Here is a 16988-nt window from a genome sequence, read left to right on the forward strand (position 1 = left end):
AAGTGGTTGTTTCGAACTTCGTAAGTAGATCTCTAATGAACCTCAAGTTTTTAGTCAGGTTACAGATACTGAACTCCATACCTTTTCTGATGCTAGTGAAAAGTCATATGGTGCCTGTACATATATTCGAACCATTGACGCCCAAGATAATATACATGTTTATTTACTTTGTGCTAAATCCAGGGTTTCCCCAATAAAGGCACTTACAATTCCTCGCTTAGAATTATGCGGTGCTCTCATAGCCGCAAAACTGTCAGAAAAAATTCAAAGGGCTTTAGCAGTTCAGTTCAGTGGCATTTGTCATTGGACAGATTCTACAATTGTGTTGGGTTGGATAAACATGTCATCATCTTCATTAAAACCATTTATTGCTAACAGAATTTCCGAAATTCAGAGCAAAACCCTACAAGAAAATTGGTACCATGTGAATTCCACATCATATCCTGCAGATCTATTATCACGTGGTACTACTCCAACTTCATTAATATCATCTAATTTATGGTGGCATAGTGCAGATTGGTTTTCCCTTTCCCTTAATAGTATCGATACATCACTACCCTTTAGGTATATTAATGCATTATATAAATTTCTTGAAAACATTTGAGCTGTTTTTGAACGGAATTTACACCGGCAATAATATGATTATAGGTATTACTTTATGATAATATTTGTGTTTTCTTATCCTTATCTTCCAGATAAACTCTTTCGGCACTCGCCCCATGTGGAACGCATACCTACTCGCTTTGGCCATCTTCACCACTTCTTTTCTGCTCGTATACGAGGTTTGTGAATCGTTCAGTCAAAGAAGAGCTTGAATCGTTAACCTGGCATCTTTCCAAGTTCCCTTGAACGACAGGCTAAAGTTTTTGTACACGAACTGGCACTAAAATTCTCATGCCAGGTCTTCGTTTGGGTACCCTGCATGGTATTTACGGAAGCCTAGTTCAAAAACACGTAGGTACCTACTGATATAGCTATTATTGGAACATGATCGTATCTTTAAAGACGAAAACAAAAATCATGAGCACGCAGTTTTGAAATCCTTATCACATGGCCGGCCCTATTATTCTCATGAATGATCAACTCAACCGAAAAAAATAAGTAACGAACCGACGAAGCGATAAGATTTGTTTTGTTATCGAAGTGCCTATAAATACTGAATTTTGTCCTGTGCCATTATTATAGGTTCAGCATGTCTCTGCAAATCATTTTTGTTTTAGTGTTTATCTTTTCAAGCTGCGACGGAAAACCGGAGTTGCGTAAGTGCCTTGTGTGATTGGTCGCTCATAATTATTACTTAATTTTCAGCACCGGCAATAATAAGATGTACACCAACTAGTGATGCATGTTTCAAGAGTCAATTGCAAACATTCTTAAATGTTCTTCAAACTAGTAAGCGAAAGGTTTCGAGAGTTGCACCAGTTTCAATTTGTAAATTGCAGACCCGAAAAGTCTTAAAGTCAAGGACATACAGCCAATGAAAGTTAAATCATGGACAGTAGCTCCCGGACCTAAGCATATCAAGTATAATCAAACTTACAAAAATTTCAGGTTGTACAATCACGCTTTTAATAAGGTCGAGAGTTTAAAGTAAGTGTAAGTTTAACCAGCGAAATATTTACCAACGAAGTAATTCCTTACAGAAAAAAGATTGCTGGAAATGTTATGACTTTTAATGTAACAGTGTCTAATCCTGAAGTAATAGGTGTAGCTGAATTTAATAATGCTACATTCCTTAATGTCACACTAAGCAGTAAAGGACAGGTAACCTATGTACATGGTAAGTTGTGTTTTCCACTCGCCTACGCTAACTCAAAATGATTGCTTTGCAGAGGGGTATAAAGCCAGCTTCAACGTGACCGGAGAAATTGTAAATCGGGAAAAAGACAAGTATATAAAACTTGTAGATTTGAGTCTTCAGTTCTCCGCTTCGAAGATAGTATTTAACATTAAGACCAACAATGCTACTCACGATGTGGTTACGAATAACCTTTTAAATAAGAACTGGAAACTCGCTTTCGATGACGTGAAAGCAGGCTATGAAAAAATTTACGCTCAAGCTTACAGAGACATAGTGGAAGGAATACTTGCGGCATTTCCCTATGACTCCATTTTCCTAGATTAAAACTGTAGTCGCGTGTAGTCACAAATTATGTATCTCTAAAATTTCTATTATGTATATTCTATGATAAATTAGACAATATATTCAAACTTTATATTAATTGAGTTATTTATTTGATCCTGTAGGTATAGAACTGTGGATGGTTTGAATTACTCGATAGAAGACTAGATAAAGGATTGAAAAGAACTTTATCTAATCAACTTGTAAAGATTGTTTTCCTTTTATTTATTTTTTTCAGTAATTGTTATCGATTAGTCTAGGCGATAAAGACATCTAACTGGACATTTTGAGGTGGAAAAGAAAAAAATGGTGGAATATGTTCAGTTAGGTGTCAGAAACAACATATTAAAAATCCCACCCCCCAGACCCTGTGCTAAAGGCTCCAGCCACCCCACCATCCTCCAAAAACCGTGTTTTCGCTCTTTTTGGCTGATATCTCGCGATCTATGAGGTCTATATGAAATATTTTTGGCTGAAAATATTTCTCGGGAAATTTTATGCAAGGTAGATACTCAGAAGTTAGCCTAGGTGTACCTCTTAGCCTAGGAAATTCATAAAAGAGGCGAAAATCATCAATTTTCGTGGCTTTTTGCAAATATATCGCGACCTTTAGGGCTAGATGAAATATTTTTAGCTGAAAATGCTCCTCGTGAAATTTCTTACAAGGTAGATACTCAGAAGTTAGCCTAGGTGTACCTCTTAGCCTAGGAAATTCATAAAAGAGGCGAAAATCATCAATTTTCGTGGCTTTTTGCAAATATATCGCGACCTTTAGGGCTAGATGAAATATTTTTAGCTGAAAATGCTCCTCGTGAAATTTCTTACAAGGTAGATACTCAGAAGTTAGCCTAGGTGTACCTCTTAGCCTAGGAAATTCATAAAAGGAGGCGAAAATCATCAATTTTCGTGTTTTTTTTGCGGTTTTTTGCAAATATATCGCGACCTTCAGGCTAGATGAAATATGTTTAGCTGAAAATGCTCTTCGTGCAATTTCATACGAGATAGGTAACTGAAGAGTTGGCGTAAAGTCACCTTTCACCTTCCACTTTCATGTGTGAGGAAATATTCATTGTAAAACAAAGTATTTCTATGTACCATTTATTAACGTAAAATAGTATATTGTAATACAAGTGCGGAAAGGGCTTTATTGAAAAACGCGTATGAAAGTTGGAGCACGAGCGTTAGCGAGTGCTCCAATCATACAAGTTTTTCAATAATCCTTTCCGCAAGTGTATTACATACTATTTTTTCTACGAAAGTTCTCGAATTTAAAGATTTAGAGAAAAATTTGATATCAAAATGTTAAAACAACAATTTCTGTATAAATCAAGTCGTAGTACGATTCTCGTGTTTATCTCTTAGACCATATAGTACATGGACTGCTAATTGCAACTAAAATTTGGTCAAGGACATCGCCTGGGTATATAAGTTTCAGGGTAAACGAATCTATCCGAAGTTGTTCGATGAGACACGATTTGAACTGTCAACCTTTAAATTAACAAACGTCAAATAATTAATCGCATAGAAATGCCAAAAAATTAAACCTATTCTTATTTGTGGAAGTATAGAAGATAAAGAATAGCATTTAAAACATCTCGTACGACTTGATTGCTACAGAAGCTGCTGTTTTTGTGATACGAGTGGTGTTTACACGACTTTAGTTTACCCTGAGATTCACATACCCACGACTACAGCGCCCCCTATCCGTGACCACCTATTTTGTATTGAAAGCATAGAGCGAATAGCAGTCCATGTACTATATGGTCTAAGGTTTATCTGTAAAAATATAAAATCAAGTCTTCGTGACGCCGCTACGTTGTCTTAGTTACCAACGAGTTGTTTATAAAAAAGCCGGTTAGTAATTTTGCATGTAGTTTTGTACGAAGCAATTTCTTCAGTAAAACAAGAATTTAAAAGCTGAAAATGAGTGTTCATGAAGAAAGTGAGAGCGGCGATGAATTTATGTGCACTCCGCCTGAGGTTGCTGCAATGGCGGAATCAATTATGCCTGAGCTTTTGCCTGAAAAATCGAGAAATCGGTACGAAAAAGAACGAGAGAGGTTTTTTAATTGGTGTAAAATGAAACAAGTCAAGCGGTATACAGAAACCGTGTTGCTTGCCTATTTTGTCGAAAAATCTGGAAAATTGAAATCATCGACACTGTGGTCAATGTATTCCATGTTGAAAAGTATGTTGATTTTGCAAGACAACGTCGACATTTCCAAGTATGCCAAGTTACAATCGTTTTTGAAACGTAAATCTGTTGGTCACAAGCCGAAAAAATCGCTGACTTTTACGAGACAACAAATCAGAACGTTTTTAGAGGAAGCACCCGATGAAACATTTTTAATGATGAAAGTAAGCACCTATACTTACCTACTATTTTTTCATGTCTATACATTTGTTATATGTCACACAAATAATGAAATTTATTTGTAGGTTGCTCTAATATTAGGAGTTGCTGGGGCTTGTCGTCGAGAGGAGTTGACGAAAATGACGGTGAACGATATCCAAGGCGAAGATACGTTTTTACTCGTAACGATTCCAGACTCCAAAACGCATGTTCCAAGAACTTTTTCTGTTACGGAGGGAAAAGAGAATTGGATACACTTGTACCAGAAATATAAAGCGCTTCGTCCTCAAAATGCTCAAACTTCGCGACTTTTTTTAAATTATAAAATGGGAAAATGTACCGTACAACCTGTGGGTATTAATACATTTGGAGCAATTCCTAAGAAAATTGCGAGTTACCTGAAATTGCCAAATGCTTCTAGTTTTACGGGTCATTGTTTTCGGCGTACCTCCGCAACGCTACTTGCTAATGCTGGAGCAGACCTTTTGAGTCTTAAACGTCATGGGGGCTGGCGGTCGTCGACGGTAGCGGAAGGATACGTAGATGGTTCTCTTCAAGGCAAATTAGAAGTATGTAACAAAATAATTGGTAATGCTTGTCAATCAAATGATCCTTGCACACCTTCGACATGTCAACCAGATGATCCTTGCAAGTTGCACATCTTCGACAGCGTCCACATCTACATTAATAACTTCTAAATGCTCTGTGTCAAATTCGTTACTTCCAGGTGTTAATATAAGTAACTGTTCATCATTTACCATTAATTTAAATATTACTAGCCAGAAGTAGCTGTAATTGTAAATTGTGGCATTAAAATAAAAAAAAGGTATCTTTGTTTTTACTTAAGAGTGTGGAAAATAAGTGTGGAAAAATTTTTCCACACTAGTGCGACAAAACCCTACTTTCAAAGGCTACTTTTTTCTCAGAAAACAAGACTTTCATCACTTTCGTAGAAAAACAGTATTTTCATATTAAAATATTCACACATTCATTTATACCTCAACGTAATCATTATCCTCTGTAGATTCCACTTCTTCAGGCTCTTCGACGTCCTCTAGTGCTAGTGGGTCGTCTGAAATTACCGACTCGTGGTTCTCTTCGCCTTCCGCTTTACCTGCGTGGGCACCATGAAACGATGACGTCGCATTTAGGCACGATGTTCCATGACACTGGACGCAGAATTCGTTCTTCAGACCTACAACAAGAAGTATTATGTCAAAAAAATTTTATAATTAAGTATACGAATATAATATTCTCTCGTGTGTCCTAACTCCTAAGTGTCGAGTAGAGAAGGTTTACCTGATTTTCTGAAACAGTTGCAGGAAATCAGGTAAACCTTCTCTACCGGACACTTAGGACACACGAGAGAATATTATAATCGCATACATAATTATAAACATTTTTTTGACATAATGCTTCTTGTTGTAGGTCTGAAGTGTAATGAGATCTGCGTCCAGTGTCATGGAGCATCGTGCCTAAATGCCACGTCGTCTCTTCAGGGTACCCATGCATCAGGTAAAGCGGAAGACGAGAACTACAAGTCGGTAATCTCAGACGACCCACTACCACTAGAGGACGTCGAAGAGCCTGAAGAAGTGGAATCTGCATCTAGTCTATAACTTTTGATTGAGAAGTCTAATCGAAAAAGCACGAATTGTTTTGGATTCTACGCACCCAAATTAATAAGAAAAAGTGTTTTCCCGAGAAATTTTGGTGTAGTCGATTTTTGGTAAAAAAAAAGACGGTTATACACTGCCTTTTTTTGAGCCCCGACAAAAATTGTCTCAGATCGACCCGGAAAAAAATCTTTCTTATAGAATGTGGCCTGTAGAATCCATAATTTCAAACAGTTCCAAGATTGGGCTACTAGTTCAAAAGTTACAGCCCTTTGAATTTTTTTCAAATTGGTTTCTAGTCTATAACTTTTGATTAAGAAGTCTGATCGAAAAAGTACGAATTGATTTGGATAAGTATAAGGGTAATGATTACGTTGAGGTATAAATGAATGTGTGAATATTTTAATATAAAAATACTATTTTTACGTTAATAAATGGTACATAGAAATACTTTGTTTTACAATGAATATTTCCTTCCACATGAAAGTTGAAGGTGAAAGGTGACTTTACGCCAACTCTTCAGTTACCTATCTCGTATGAAATTGCACGAAGAGCATTTTCAGCTAAATATATATCATCTAGCCCTGAAGGTCGCGATATATTTGCAAAAAACCGCAAAAAAAACGAAAATGATGATTTTCGCCCCCTTTTATGAATTTTCTAGGCTAAGAGGTACACCTAGGCTAACTCCTGAGTATCTACCTTGTATGAAATTTCCCGAGAAATATTTTCAGCTAAAAATATTTCATCCTCATAGATCGCGAGATATCAGCCAAAAAGAGCGAAAACGCAGTTTTTGGGGGATGATGGGGTGGCTGGAGCCTTTAGCACAGGGTCTGGAGGGTGGCATTTTTAATATGTTGTTTTTGACACCTAACTGAACATATTCCACCATTTTTTTCTTTTCCACCTCAAAATGTCCAGTTTGCCAATTTTACAGTCTCTATCGCCTAGACTAGATTAACATTGCGAATTTTTGTTGCTTGGAGTAGGTATAATATAAAAAAGCTGGCATTAGAGAGGCGTAGGTGCAATGGAACAATATTGTACAATATTTAACATGCAACCCCCCTTCCTCTAGTTATAGTTTGTTACAGTTTGTAACGTCTTTATTACACATTTATGGGTAACATACACACTTTCACTATAATTGCTCTTTTATGGAGCCAAGTTGCTGTTTTAACTGAGACCCCTCTGGTAATATTGTCCTGACCTGAATGCAATTCCACTATTCTTCCTAATGGCCATAGTATAAATGGTGTTGTTTCGTTTTTCAGGAGTGCCATCGTACCCATCTTGATGTCGGGCGTCGCGTTGACTCATTTCCTTCTCGCTTACAGGGGCGAATATACTCGGTTTTCCACCTTCTCCAAAACATTTGGTTTAATAATGTGTAGTGGTTGAGTCTGTTCATGGGAATGTGTGTGCTGTCTTTTTAAGGAGCGCACCTCAGACGTCTCCAATCAAAAAATGGCTAGGTGTCAGGGTAGTTAAGTCATTAGGATCTTCGGATAGCAGAGTAATAGGGCGGGAGTTAAGAACAATCCTCCAAAATGATGTGGCATAAATTTCCAATCGATTGAATTTTGCCAAAAATATTTTGAGAATTCGGAATTTGAAAGCAATTTCAATTCTTTGTTAGCACCTATAAAATTGGCGCCATTATATGAATACAGGGTACTGGAAAGGCCCCTTCGCCGAAAAAATCGTTTGAACGCATTAAGGAATGACAACGTGGAAAGGTCGCCAGCAAGCCTTAGTGGACAAACACATAAATAAGCGTTTAATATTTTTCTATTCTTTGTTTTCCCATCCGTAATCAGTAATAGACCTGCGTAGTCAACTGCAGTGTATAAAAATGGCCTTGAAGGATGAATCCGTTCGCTTGGTAAATCTCCAATGATGCCATATAAAGTTTGCTGTGGATTCATAGTGACATCAGAGACTCACAGGAAATTAACCAAAACCAACGCACACATCAGGGAGAACCTGGAAGATTTCTACCCACAATTGATAGGAAACGTAGTAGAACTAGAAACTAGATCCCCGGTATGGTCAATATGCCCGTATGGAGGAAAAGGTCGAAGCATACCTCAGGGACCACAGAAAGCAGGGTTTCGGGGGAGGATACAAGTCACTGGTGGCGGCGGCCAGTGCAGATAGCAAGATAGTAGTATAGGAGGGGGGAAAAATGTTATAGAACCGCGAGCAAAAACGGGAGCCACAGGTCACTGCCACATAGCATACATATTAGGGAGTAGCAATGTTCGGAACCACTATGATAGCGTGGCGAGGGTAGAAAACGTGATAGGAGAGATAGAAGAAGAAGAGGTGGAATACCGACGGACACGAGTGCTAAGGGAATACGAAGAAGCGGGAGGAGCTGCTGTCCCCAAACGAATACAGTCTGAGTATGGTGTCCGGAAAGAGTGCTTCGCAGGGAAGAAGAGAAAACCAGGATAGGAGCCAAGATACAGAAGAAGACGGCAGCATCAGGGTAGCCACGTGGAACGTGCAAACAGCAAGCGACCCAAGGAAACGGGAGCTAATTGACGATGAATTAAGAAAACAAGGAATAGATGTAGCCAGTCTATAAGAAACCAAACTAACAAGTGGGATGGCTGCGACAAGGAACTACGACTGGTGGATAGGTGGAGGGAAGAAGAGAGATTCAGCAAAGGTACGGCAATCGTAATCAAGAAGGACCGAGGCATTGAAGTGAAAAAATTTGAAGATAAAAGTGAGAGTATATCTATGGCCCAAATCAATACGAGAATAGGAGGACAAACAATCATAGGATGCCACATCCCCTCGGACAAAAGACGGCAGGCGGAACTCAGAAAGCTGAGTGAGATAATAGAACAAAAATTCAGAAAGAACCTGGGTATCATACTAGGCGGCTTCAATGCGCAACTAGACACATTCAGCAAGTCCAAAATGGTGCTGACAACAAGGAGGATGGGAAACTCTGAAATTAGTAGGATCGGACCACAAAATGCTAAGGGGAAAAGTAAAGAGGGGGGAGGAAGAGAGGAGGAAGGAAAGGACAAGGAGCAAAGCAGGAGAACCGAATGGTGGGATGTGAAACTTCTGTCAGGGGAGAAGAAAAGGGTGGAATACAGAAAGGATCAGAAGCAAAATAGGGGAAGGAGGACCATTTAGGAACAGGATCGCCGAAACGCTTAAAGAAGCAGCAGGGAAAACACTAGGCAAACAGAACCCGCCCATGTCCCGAACAGGATGCAAACCATGGATAATCACAGTAGAGCACTGAAGAGGTTTGGGCAAAACCCACATAAATCTGAAACAAAGAAAGAGCTAAGGGAAGTCAAGGACGATAAAAACAGAGATTAGCACATAAAAAAACAGGAGGAAACAAGGGGGAAACATACCAAAATATATCCAACTGGTACATCGTCGAAATTGAACAAAGCGGACAATTCTCCTGATACAAGCATGCCCTATCGAGAACTTACTTGTTCACTTGTACCAGACCCGACATAAGTTGTGCCATGGGTTATTTGGGCCCATTCAACAATTTTTATAGCAATGAGCATTGGATTGCAGCCAAACGCGGCTTGCGATATTTTAAAGGTACGTTGGAACTAGTACCTTTGTCCGGATTGACGCGTAGGGGAGATTGCACGCTTGGTAGGATGTCTTATACGTACTTGGTATGTTTTCAGGTTCGGAGGATCTCAATATCTTGGGACTCAAAGAAACAAAGGAAAAGGAATCATTCTTTTCTCCACATATGCAGAGTACACTGCTCCGAACACATCTACTTGAAATCGTTTCTTATGCGATTGGGAGTAATCATATCGACATATAAGATCTCATTTTATTCAAGATGTTTTGAAGAACAAAGTCATTGACGTGAAACACATTTCAAGGGCAAAAATGTTCTCTGATATCTTCCTGGGCATAGATGGGTCAAACTACAATGGTAGACATTGGACAAAGTGTTAAGTACTTGGTGATATAAAATTGTGTTCTGAGTGGCACCTTTTTGAACAGATCATCATTTGAAGCGATTTATTTATAATTAACTGTGCTAATAATACCAACACCATAAACGACTACTATTCTAAATATAATTAGTTTAACTGAGAAAGAGTGAATCAAAAGGATACAAAGAACATATAGTGTTCCAAACCTTACTGTACGAATAGGCGTACAACGCTTCGTAGCTCGCTTTGACGTCATTTAATGCAATATCCCAATTATCTCCGAATAATTGATTAAGGGAAGCATCCTGCGATGAGTTTCCTGTTTTGAAACTAAACAAAACTTTCGAAGCGTTAAATTCAATGGTAAAGTTGGAAATCGATAAATATTTTTCATGACCTTTTTGAATTATACCTCCAGACATCGTTACCGTTCCCCAGTATCCTTCTGTAAAAAAATTGTTAGATTGGTAAACTGCAACGTAAATGGCTTACGATGTCTGTAGGTAACTGACCCTCTACTGCTCACTGGAACGCCAAGGAAGGTGGCATTTTGGAACTCGAAGTCTGCGCGAAGAGCAACTTCTGGATTGTAAACGTTCATAGTCAACACCACCCCTGTGTTTGTGACATTTGATCTAAAACACATTTCATTGCTTTTTGTTGAACAAGAAGGGGATTAAACGCACTGAACATTTAGAATGCGATTGAAAATGTGATTGTATAGTCTAAGATTTTTGTATTTCTGGGGAAAGTCTACCAAGTAACCCGGTGCCGCTGTCCACGCGTTCACTTTTAATGGCTGAGATGCGCCAATGCCCAAACTCGCAGGATCTAAAAAAAATCTTGTCCCAATAACCACAATTAAACTATTGAAGGTTTGCCGTTACCAGTACTAAGTACGCCCAAAATACTTTGCAGTTCTCTGCGTACACATGGACCATTGTCAATTGCGCATATTATGACTCCAGGTGCTAAAACAAGGAGGAAAATCTTGTTTGGGCGAGGTTTATTAATTAGGCATACTTACGCACGTCTCGGGGAGGTTTGGGTTTTGGAATAGCACAAACGGTGGAAACCACGGCTACCAAGACCAAAATTCGTTGCAATGACATTTTGGATTCAACTGACTTCTGTGACCAACGTTCGACTATTTAATTCACTGTGCGATAACAAAAAATTAAATCGCAATAAGATAACTATTTTTTGTAGATATGTTAACTGTCGTTTCATAACCTTAGTAAACATACGGAGTAAACCCATAAAGAGCGTTTAAAAAAGCGGCAGAGCACCTCGGTATGACCCCACGGAGTCATTGGATTTAACCCATTTTCAATTGGCTTGTTACATGTGGCATATAAGTCAACTGTGCAAAGTTTGAACCAAATCGGTCCAAGCATTTGACAGTTATCGTGTTCACGGAGAGACGGACAGACAAGCAGACGGACAAACGGACACCATTGACTCCCCTATAAAGCTTGCATCGCTTTGCTCTGCCGCTTAATAAACCAATGACTCAACGGGATTCAAATTTAACGGATTTACAATTATGAATTAGAATGAGCGCTTAAATTTTGGGCTGCAGGGATAAAGAGGAAAAATTGCAAAACGTGGCACTTTAGATAAGTTGAAGTCGTACGTATAGGTATGTCCTTTAAGGTACCCTGCAAAAACCCTTGGTGCAGGCAGAAATCCAAGTTGGGAAAGCTGTTCAACAACACTAAACATTTAGGTACAGAAGAGTTCATGGTACCTACAGACATAACCTCTCAGAGACGTTTAGTTTTCCGCCGCCGCTAAACTCTACCCAGACCAACACAGTCCCTGTCACCACTTTAGAAAATGATCGGTGGATGTGACAAGGGTAACCAGGGCAGTTATATCGTTTTCACACTTGATATCTAGGTCTAATATAGAAGCGAACGCTTACCATAATTATTATTCGATTATATCGAAAACCAGTATGTGATCAAACGTTAATCAAAGAGTCGTCGAAAATAAAAAAAAATACCTTTGAATTTCAGGTCGCAACCTAGTGAGCACAATAGGGCGCGTTCTGCATTTTCTGTAACAACACAATCAAACAATAGGGGTAGTGAATAGCGTGGCACATAAAATATTGCGAAAGCAATGCTAACGTCTGACGGTAAGACACTCGGCAATAGGATATTAAACCATAACTAATACCTTAGTGTAAAGAATAGACACTATGCTAATACTCAATAAAAATCAATATTCAATTTACGTTAACTAACCAAAAGCAAAATGTTGGCGTGACATTAAATTCAAGAAAACTACTTTACGATGCACAAATAACTAATATTCTATACACCAGCAATGTAATCTAATTAATTCAAAATGGAAATAAGACAATGAGTGAATTCTTCGGAGTAAAGATATATAGCGTAACTAAAAATTGTAGGTGTCGGCTCTGGACAAAGTCTCGGTAACTTCACAAATTAATTTACAAAGCAAATATGTAGCTAATATCGGTAAAAAAACTAATATAAAGGATATGAAACGTAGTTAAGCTAGTACAAATGAATTCTTTTGAGTAATAATTGTAGGTAATGTAGCTCAAATCGGGTCTCGAAAGGTAATCAGGTATATCGGAGCAATTTACAAGATCGATGTTATACTCTTGTGGTTACACTTCAGGAACAATATCCAAATCTTCAGGTACAAACTTCAAGTAGGTAGTAATGTTGGCAGAATGAAGTAGATTCACCAGGTAGGTAGAATTTTTCAAGTCGGTAATGTAGAAATCCGTCCACCGCGTGACGTTGGCCACAACCAATCTTGCTAAAATGGCGGGTCCAGGAAAAATGCGACGCCATTCACGTATTGCGTAGGACGTAGGTAATAGGTAATATTCAGGTAGATACAACGTGAAAGTAATAAAAAAAAGAACCATGAGAACTTAAGAGAAAAGGTTGAGCAAACTGTGAGGTTGAGAGAAGATGGGGGAACTAAGTGAAAACTTTGAGGGTCCGTGTGGCGCAGTTCAGTTGAAACTGGACTGTGGTACTAAGGGTCCCTGGTTCGAATCTGGGTTCGGGCATTTGTAAATGTGTAGTGGGTTGGGTTGGTAGAGCAGCCTTGGATGAAACCCCGCCCACTCAAAAATAAAGGCCAATAAATAAATAAAAAAATAAAAAACGTGGGAAAGATAAGATGAACTTGAGGAAAAAAGACAACGGTGAGGGAAGATAAAGCGCTAAAAAACATATAACTTGTGGACAAGATCTCGTACGGCCTCTAACGGCGAACCCAAGAACTAGGTAAAAGAACTCTACTACAAGAATAATTTACACTTAAACTAGGGAATTACAAGGAAATGCCCAGATGGCGTAAGAATAGCAAATAAAAGCATAAATCGAAGATTACTTTTAGCTAATTTCACACAATATCATAATAATTAGCACGATTTGAAACTACTTATTTTGTTACAGGAATTTTTCTTAAAATTATTTGGTATCTTTGAAATATTAGTATATTGTAATGCTATTAACAGCACTACCGTTTTTTTTTAAATTATAATATTTTCTGATAAAATAAGAGATAAGTGTAAATTCATTGATACTTTTAAAACAGAAATATGCGAAAAAGTTCATTCTTAGGCAGTTAATGAATTCGTTTCATTTCCTTTTGCTCTACTTCACTAGCTGTGAACGAGACCTTAACCACATCGGCCCATCTCTTCTTTGTCTGAGCTTATCGTGCTTAACTAAAGCACAGATTACCCTAGACGTAATCTGGGACTAAAGTAACTTTATGCGTTTACATAAAGTGCACGTAAAAAGTTACTGAAGATCAGCATCTTCTTCAGCATTCTACCTCTCACCTTTTTTTTGAGTGCGTAATTGAAAAGTTCCGTCCTTGTATATGTTATACTGGCAAAACAATTAAGACGGAAACACAAATTGGGGTCCTTTGGAAACATATGTTACATATTTACCTTTTACACCATTTGTTGCAACCTTATGCCCGGTTTCATAAACCATAATTAAGGTTAATCAATGATTAAAAATATTAGGTTAGGACACATATTGCCTTATTGTCAAAGGATGGCTAACATTCTAATATTTCACCCAAAATCGTCCTGAAACCTTCATTTTCACACCTACTTTCTGTCAGGATATTTAGTTTCCATGACAGAAGCAGAGCAGACTACGTTTCCTGCCGCTTGTTACTTTACTGGCCGCATCGTCACTTTACCTTTAAATGTCTATAATGATTCCTGTCATCACTGACAGGTTGACGTTAATCAAAAGTTCTATATAAAAATCGAAATTTTATATTAAAACACGATTTCGGCTAAAATTTATTACAAAACTCGAAAGTAAAATCACTTGATTCGAAAATTAAAGTACTCTGGGGCCTCGTACTTCAATATTTCCTCATCAGTAATGTATCATTTTCCTGACTTTTATGTAAATAACTATTACACATTGATTATCCTTAAACATCATTTGTGAAACCAAGCGTTAGAGTCATAGACTTATAATTAATAGTAAATTTATTCATTGCGACAAAGTAATAACAAAAGGCTTTTCTACGACGTAGTTAGATATAAGTACTCCATTCATGCGTTGTACAAATACTACGAGTATCAATTATGGTGAAAAAATTAGAGATGTATACATTGTACACAATTTATATAAATAAACATTATGATGATCTATTGAAATTATATTATAGTAAAGTACACATCTCAATCGCTTTGAAACCTGTTTTTTTATTGTTTTGACCATCGTGGCCTTTACACATCTTCTCGAACTAACCCATAAGAAGTTTTTTGATTTGATTTGGGTACAATTTATCTTCCTGCTGTAATCGATTGAATGGATTTTGTTTGCTGTCTCATTTAATAGCTTAGGCACACCTTAGTCGTAACAATAGTTATTTCAAATTGTTAATAATTTCAGCATTTTTCCAAATTGATTGCACTAAAAGTGCCACAGTAATTTTCCCTTTGTTCAACGTTCCACTATCATTTTCAACGTCTGAAAGTTCACACCCAAAATGGGAATATGGATCTCAAGGGTTAAACGCACTTTGGATTGGACCATACATTATTTAGAGGTTTATATTACCTGAATGTTCGGCACATTTTAAATATCGATTTGGATATAGGAGAGATACTTGAAATATATTTAAGAAAAAGCGACTATAATTCTGCATAGAACATTCTAAGCGATACTAATTAGGGAATAGTACATCAAACGGAAGCTGATCAAATATTTTAAGGTAGCCCTTGAAAATAACCTCCTCGATTGTCTTCCCTATAAGCGAATCCAACTCTTCCTTAAGGGTTTGAATATTATCATTGATTGCTTGGTTCACTGTTTGTGTGAGGAGCTCGTTGTTACGAAACAAATCATCAAAACGTACAGATACATCTTTAGCGTCGACTTTGACGTCAGATTTACCAAACTTGATGTATTTGATGCCGTTCTTCGTGTGATAATTGCCAAATTTCGTCAACGTCGCACTAATATCGTCTACAAAAAGAGTGAGTTCTTAGTCTCTTAGAAACAAACATAGGTACTCACTTGCGTTAAGTTCTGCTTGAGCCCCGCCATCGATTTCAAAAAGTAAAATATGTCCGCTAAAGTGATATTGGCATTTCACATTTATTCTAGGAATAACAATCTTGTTTTCAAAAATTCCAGTATCAAAATCTAGCTTGGACTCTATAAATTTCATATCTTTAAGGCCTTCAACAACGATGTCTCTCAATTCCGCTTTTATGTTTATCGATGATTCGCCAACTGTAACCGATAAATTGCTAAAACGCATCGGATCTATTGGTGGAAAATTTAGTTCTGGAATTCCATGCACCAAATGCGGGATCAATTCGTTGGCACTATTTGTCATACATTTAGCGATATCTGGTTCAGTTTTCTTGCAAAGATTAATGTAAGATGCTAAAAGAGGAATTTTATAGTTTAATTTCGAATAGTCTTACTTACGGATATCGGCCGTTAGCGCAGGTAGCCCCCAAGAAACCGAACTGCAAAAATACGATGAAGAACATTCTGTCTAAATCTTTTGATTTACTTATCTCGCCTCTACTGTACCTATGTTTATACATATATCTATACCAAATTACATGTTATGATGGTAACGCAAAAACTTAATGAGAAATTAATAAAAAATAAAGGAATAAGAATATAATATTGAGTATAAGTATAGTAGTTGCTAATTATTGAATCTAATTTTACTAATTATGGTTTATCCTTTAACATAAATTCAGATTTGTAAGGTTAAATGGATTATTAAATTAAGGATCCATAACGAATTTTGATATTTCCATAATTACTGGTTACGCAATGTTTAATTGCGGAATAGCCCAATTTGATAATCCGTAGTGTAGTAGTAGAATAGTAATGTGATTTCTATATGCGTAGGTACTCTGATGGGATATTGTTAGTATAGTAATTTAGACTTGCTACACGTATATGCCTTTTGCTATACAATCTATACCTATATCATTATAACGCTGAGATGAATTCTCAAATTACGAATTCGGACACCAAGTTTATTGATTACGAGCTCCTAGCGAGTTTATAATTTTGCGGTGTCTATCCGTCTGTCCGTTAGCACGATATCTTGATAACGATAACGAATGGACCGATTACGATGAAATTCTGTAGATGGATTCTTTATCAAATTTGTAGATCAGAGTTCGTGAATTGGCAATGTAGCCCAAAAAATAAGGAAGGCCCTTTTGACATTTCCGTGAGTTATGAACCGAATTGCATGAAATTCAATATGCGTATAGCTTTAGCCATATAAAACGCAGTTCCAAAAATTGAGCCTAATCGAGCAACATTCACAGTGCCCTTTTCGCATCTCGGCCATTTACAAACCGGATTGCAAACTTTCTTATTTGAAGGTATTTAAATGAAATTTGATACATATGCACTTGGAATAAAAGCAAATGT

General features: G+C 37.4%; 4 protein-coding genes across 5 annotated transcripts; 2 read left to right on the forward strand and 2 right to left on the reverse strand.

The window, feature by feature from the left end:
• The first annotated feature begins 1107 nt into the window (after positions 1 to 1107).
• Positions 1108 to 2222, forward strand: LOC116170993 (circadian clock-controlled protein-like). Its single transcript, XM_031487605.1, has 5 exons — positions 1108 to 1259; positions 1309 to 1392; positions 1443 to 1590; positions 1644 to 1780; positions 1833 to 2222. Exons 1-5 carry the CDS (start codon positions 1193 to 1195, stop codon positions 2123 to 2125), a joined length of 729 nt encoding a protein of 242 aa, XP_031343465.1. The 5' UTR covers positions 1108 to 1192; the 3' UTR covers positions 2126 to 2222.
• A 1196-nt stretch (positions 2223 to 3418) lies between these two features.
• Positions 3419 to 5351, forward strand: LOC116171916. The gene is made up of 3 exons (XM_031488953.1): positions 3419 to 3471; positions 3893 to 4480; positions 4562 to 5351. Exons 2-3 carry the CDS (start codon positions 4046 to 4048, stop codon positions 5171 to 5173), a joined length of 1047 nt encoding a protein of 348 aa, XP_031344813.1. The 5' UTR covers positions 3419 to 3471; positions 3893 to 4045; the 3' UTR covers positions 5174 to 5351.
• Positions 5352 to 10112: 4761 nt separating this feature from the next.
• Positions 10113 to 11200, reverse strand: LOC116172451. Its single transcript, XM_031489666.1, has 5 exons — positions 11069 to 11200; positions 10929 to 11012; positions 10728 to 10872; positions 10534 to 10676; positions 10113 to 10486 (listed from the first exon to the last, which is right to left on the reverse strand). Exons 1-5 carry the CDS (start codon positions 11151 to 11153, stop codon positions 10194 to 10196), a joined length of 750 nt encoding a protein of 249 aa, XP_031345526.1. The 5' UTR covers positions 11154 to 11200; the 3' UTR covers positions 10113 to 10193.
• A 3983-nt stretch (positions 11201 to 15183) lies between these two features.
• LOC116172455 lies at positions 15184 to 16181 on the reverse strand. 2 transcript variants are annotated; one of them, XM_031489672.1, is made up of 4 exons: positions 16102 to 16154; positions 16014 to 16054; positions 15594 to 15968; positions 15184 to 15542 (listed from the first exon to the last, which is right to left on the reverse strand). In XM_031489672.1, exons 3-4 carry the CDS (start codon positions 15916 to 15918, stop codon positions 15241 to 15243), a joined length of 627 nt encoding a protein of 208 aa, XP_031345532.1. In that variant the 5' UTR covers positions 15919 to 15968; positions 16014 to 16054; positions 16102 to 16154; the 3' UTR covers positions 15184 to 15240. The 2 variants fall into 2 exon arrangements, with proteins under 2 accessions (XP_031345532.1, XP_031345531.1); XM_031489671.1 differs by having other exon boundaries at positions 16014 to 16181.
• Between the last annotated feature and the right edge of the window lie 807 nt (positions 16182 to 16988).

The sequence above is a fragment of the Photinus pyralis genome, unplaced genomic scaffold (genome assembly GCF_008802855.1).
Source record: "Photinus pyralis isolate 1611_PpyrPB1 unplaced genomic scaffold, Ppyr1.3 Ppyr1.4_LG5, whole genome shotgun sequence".
Lineage (NCBI taxonomy): Eukaryota > Metazoa > Arthropoda > Insecta > Coleoptera > Lampyridae > Photinus > Photinus pyralis.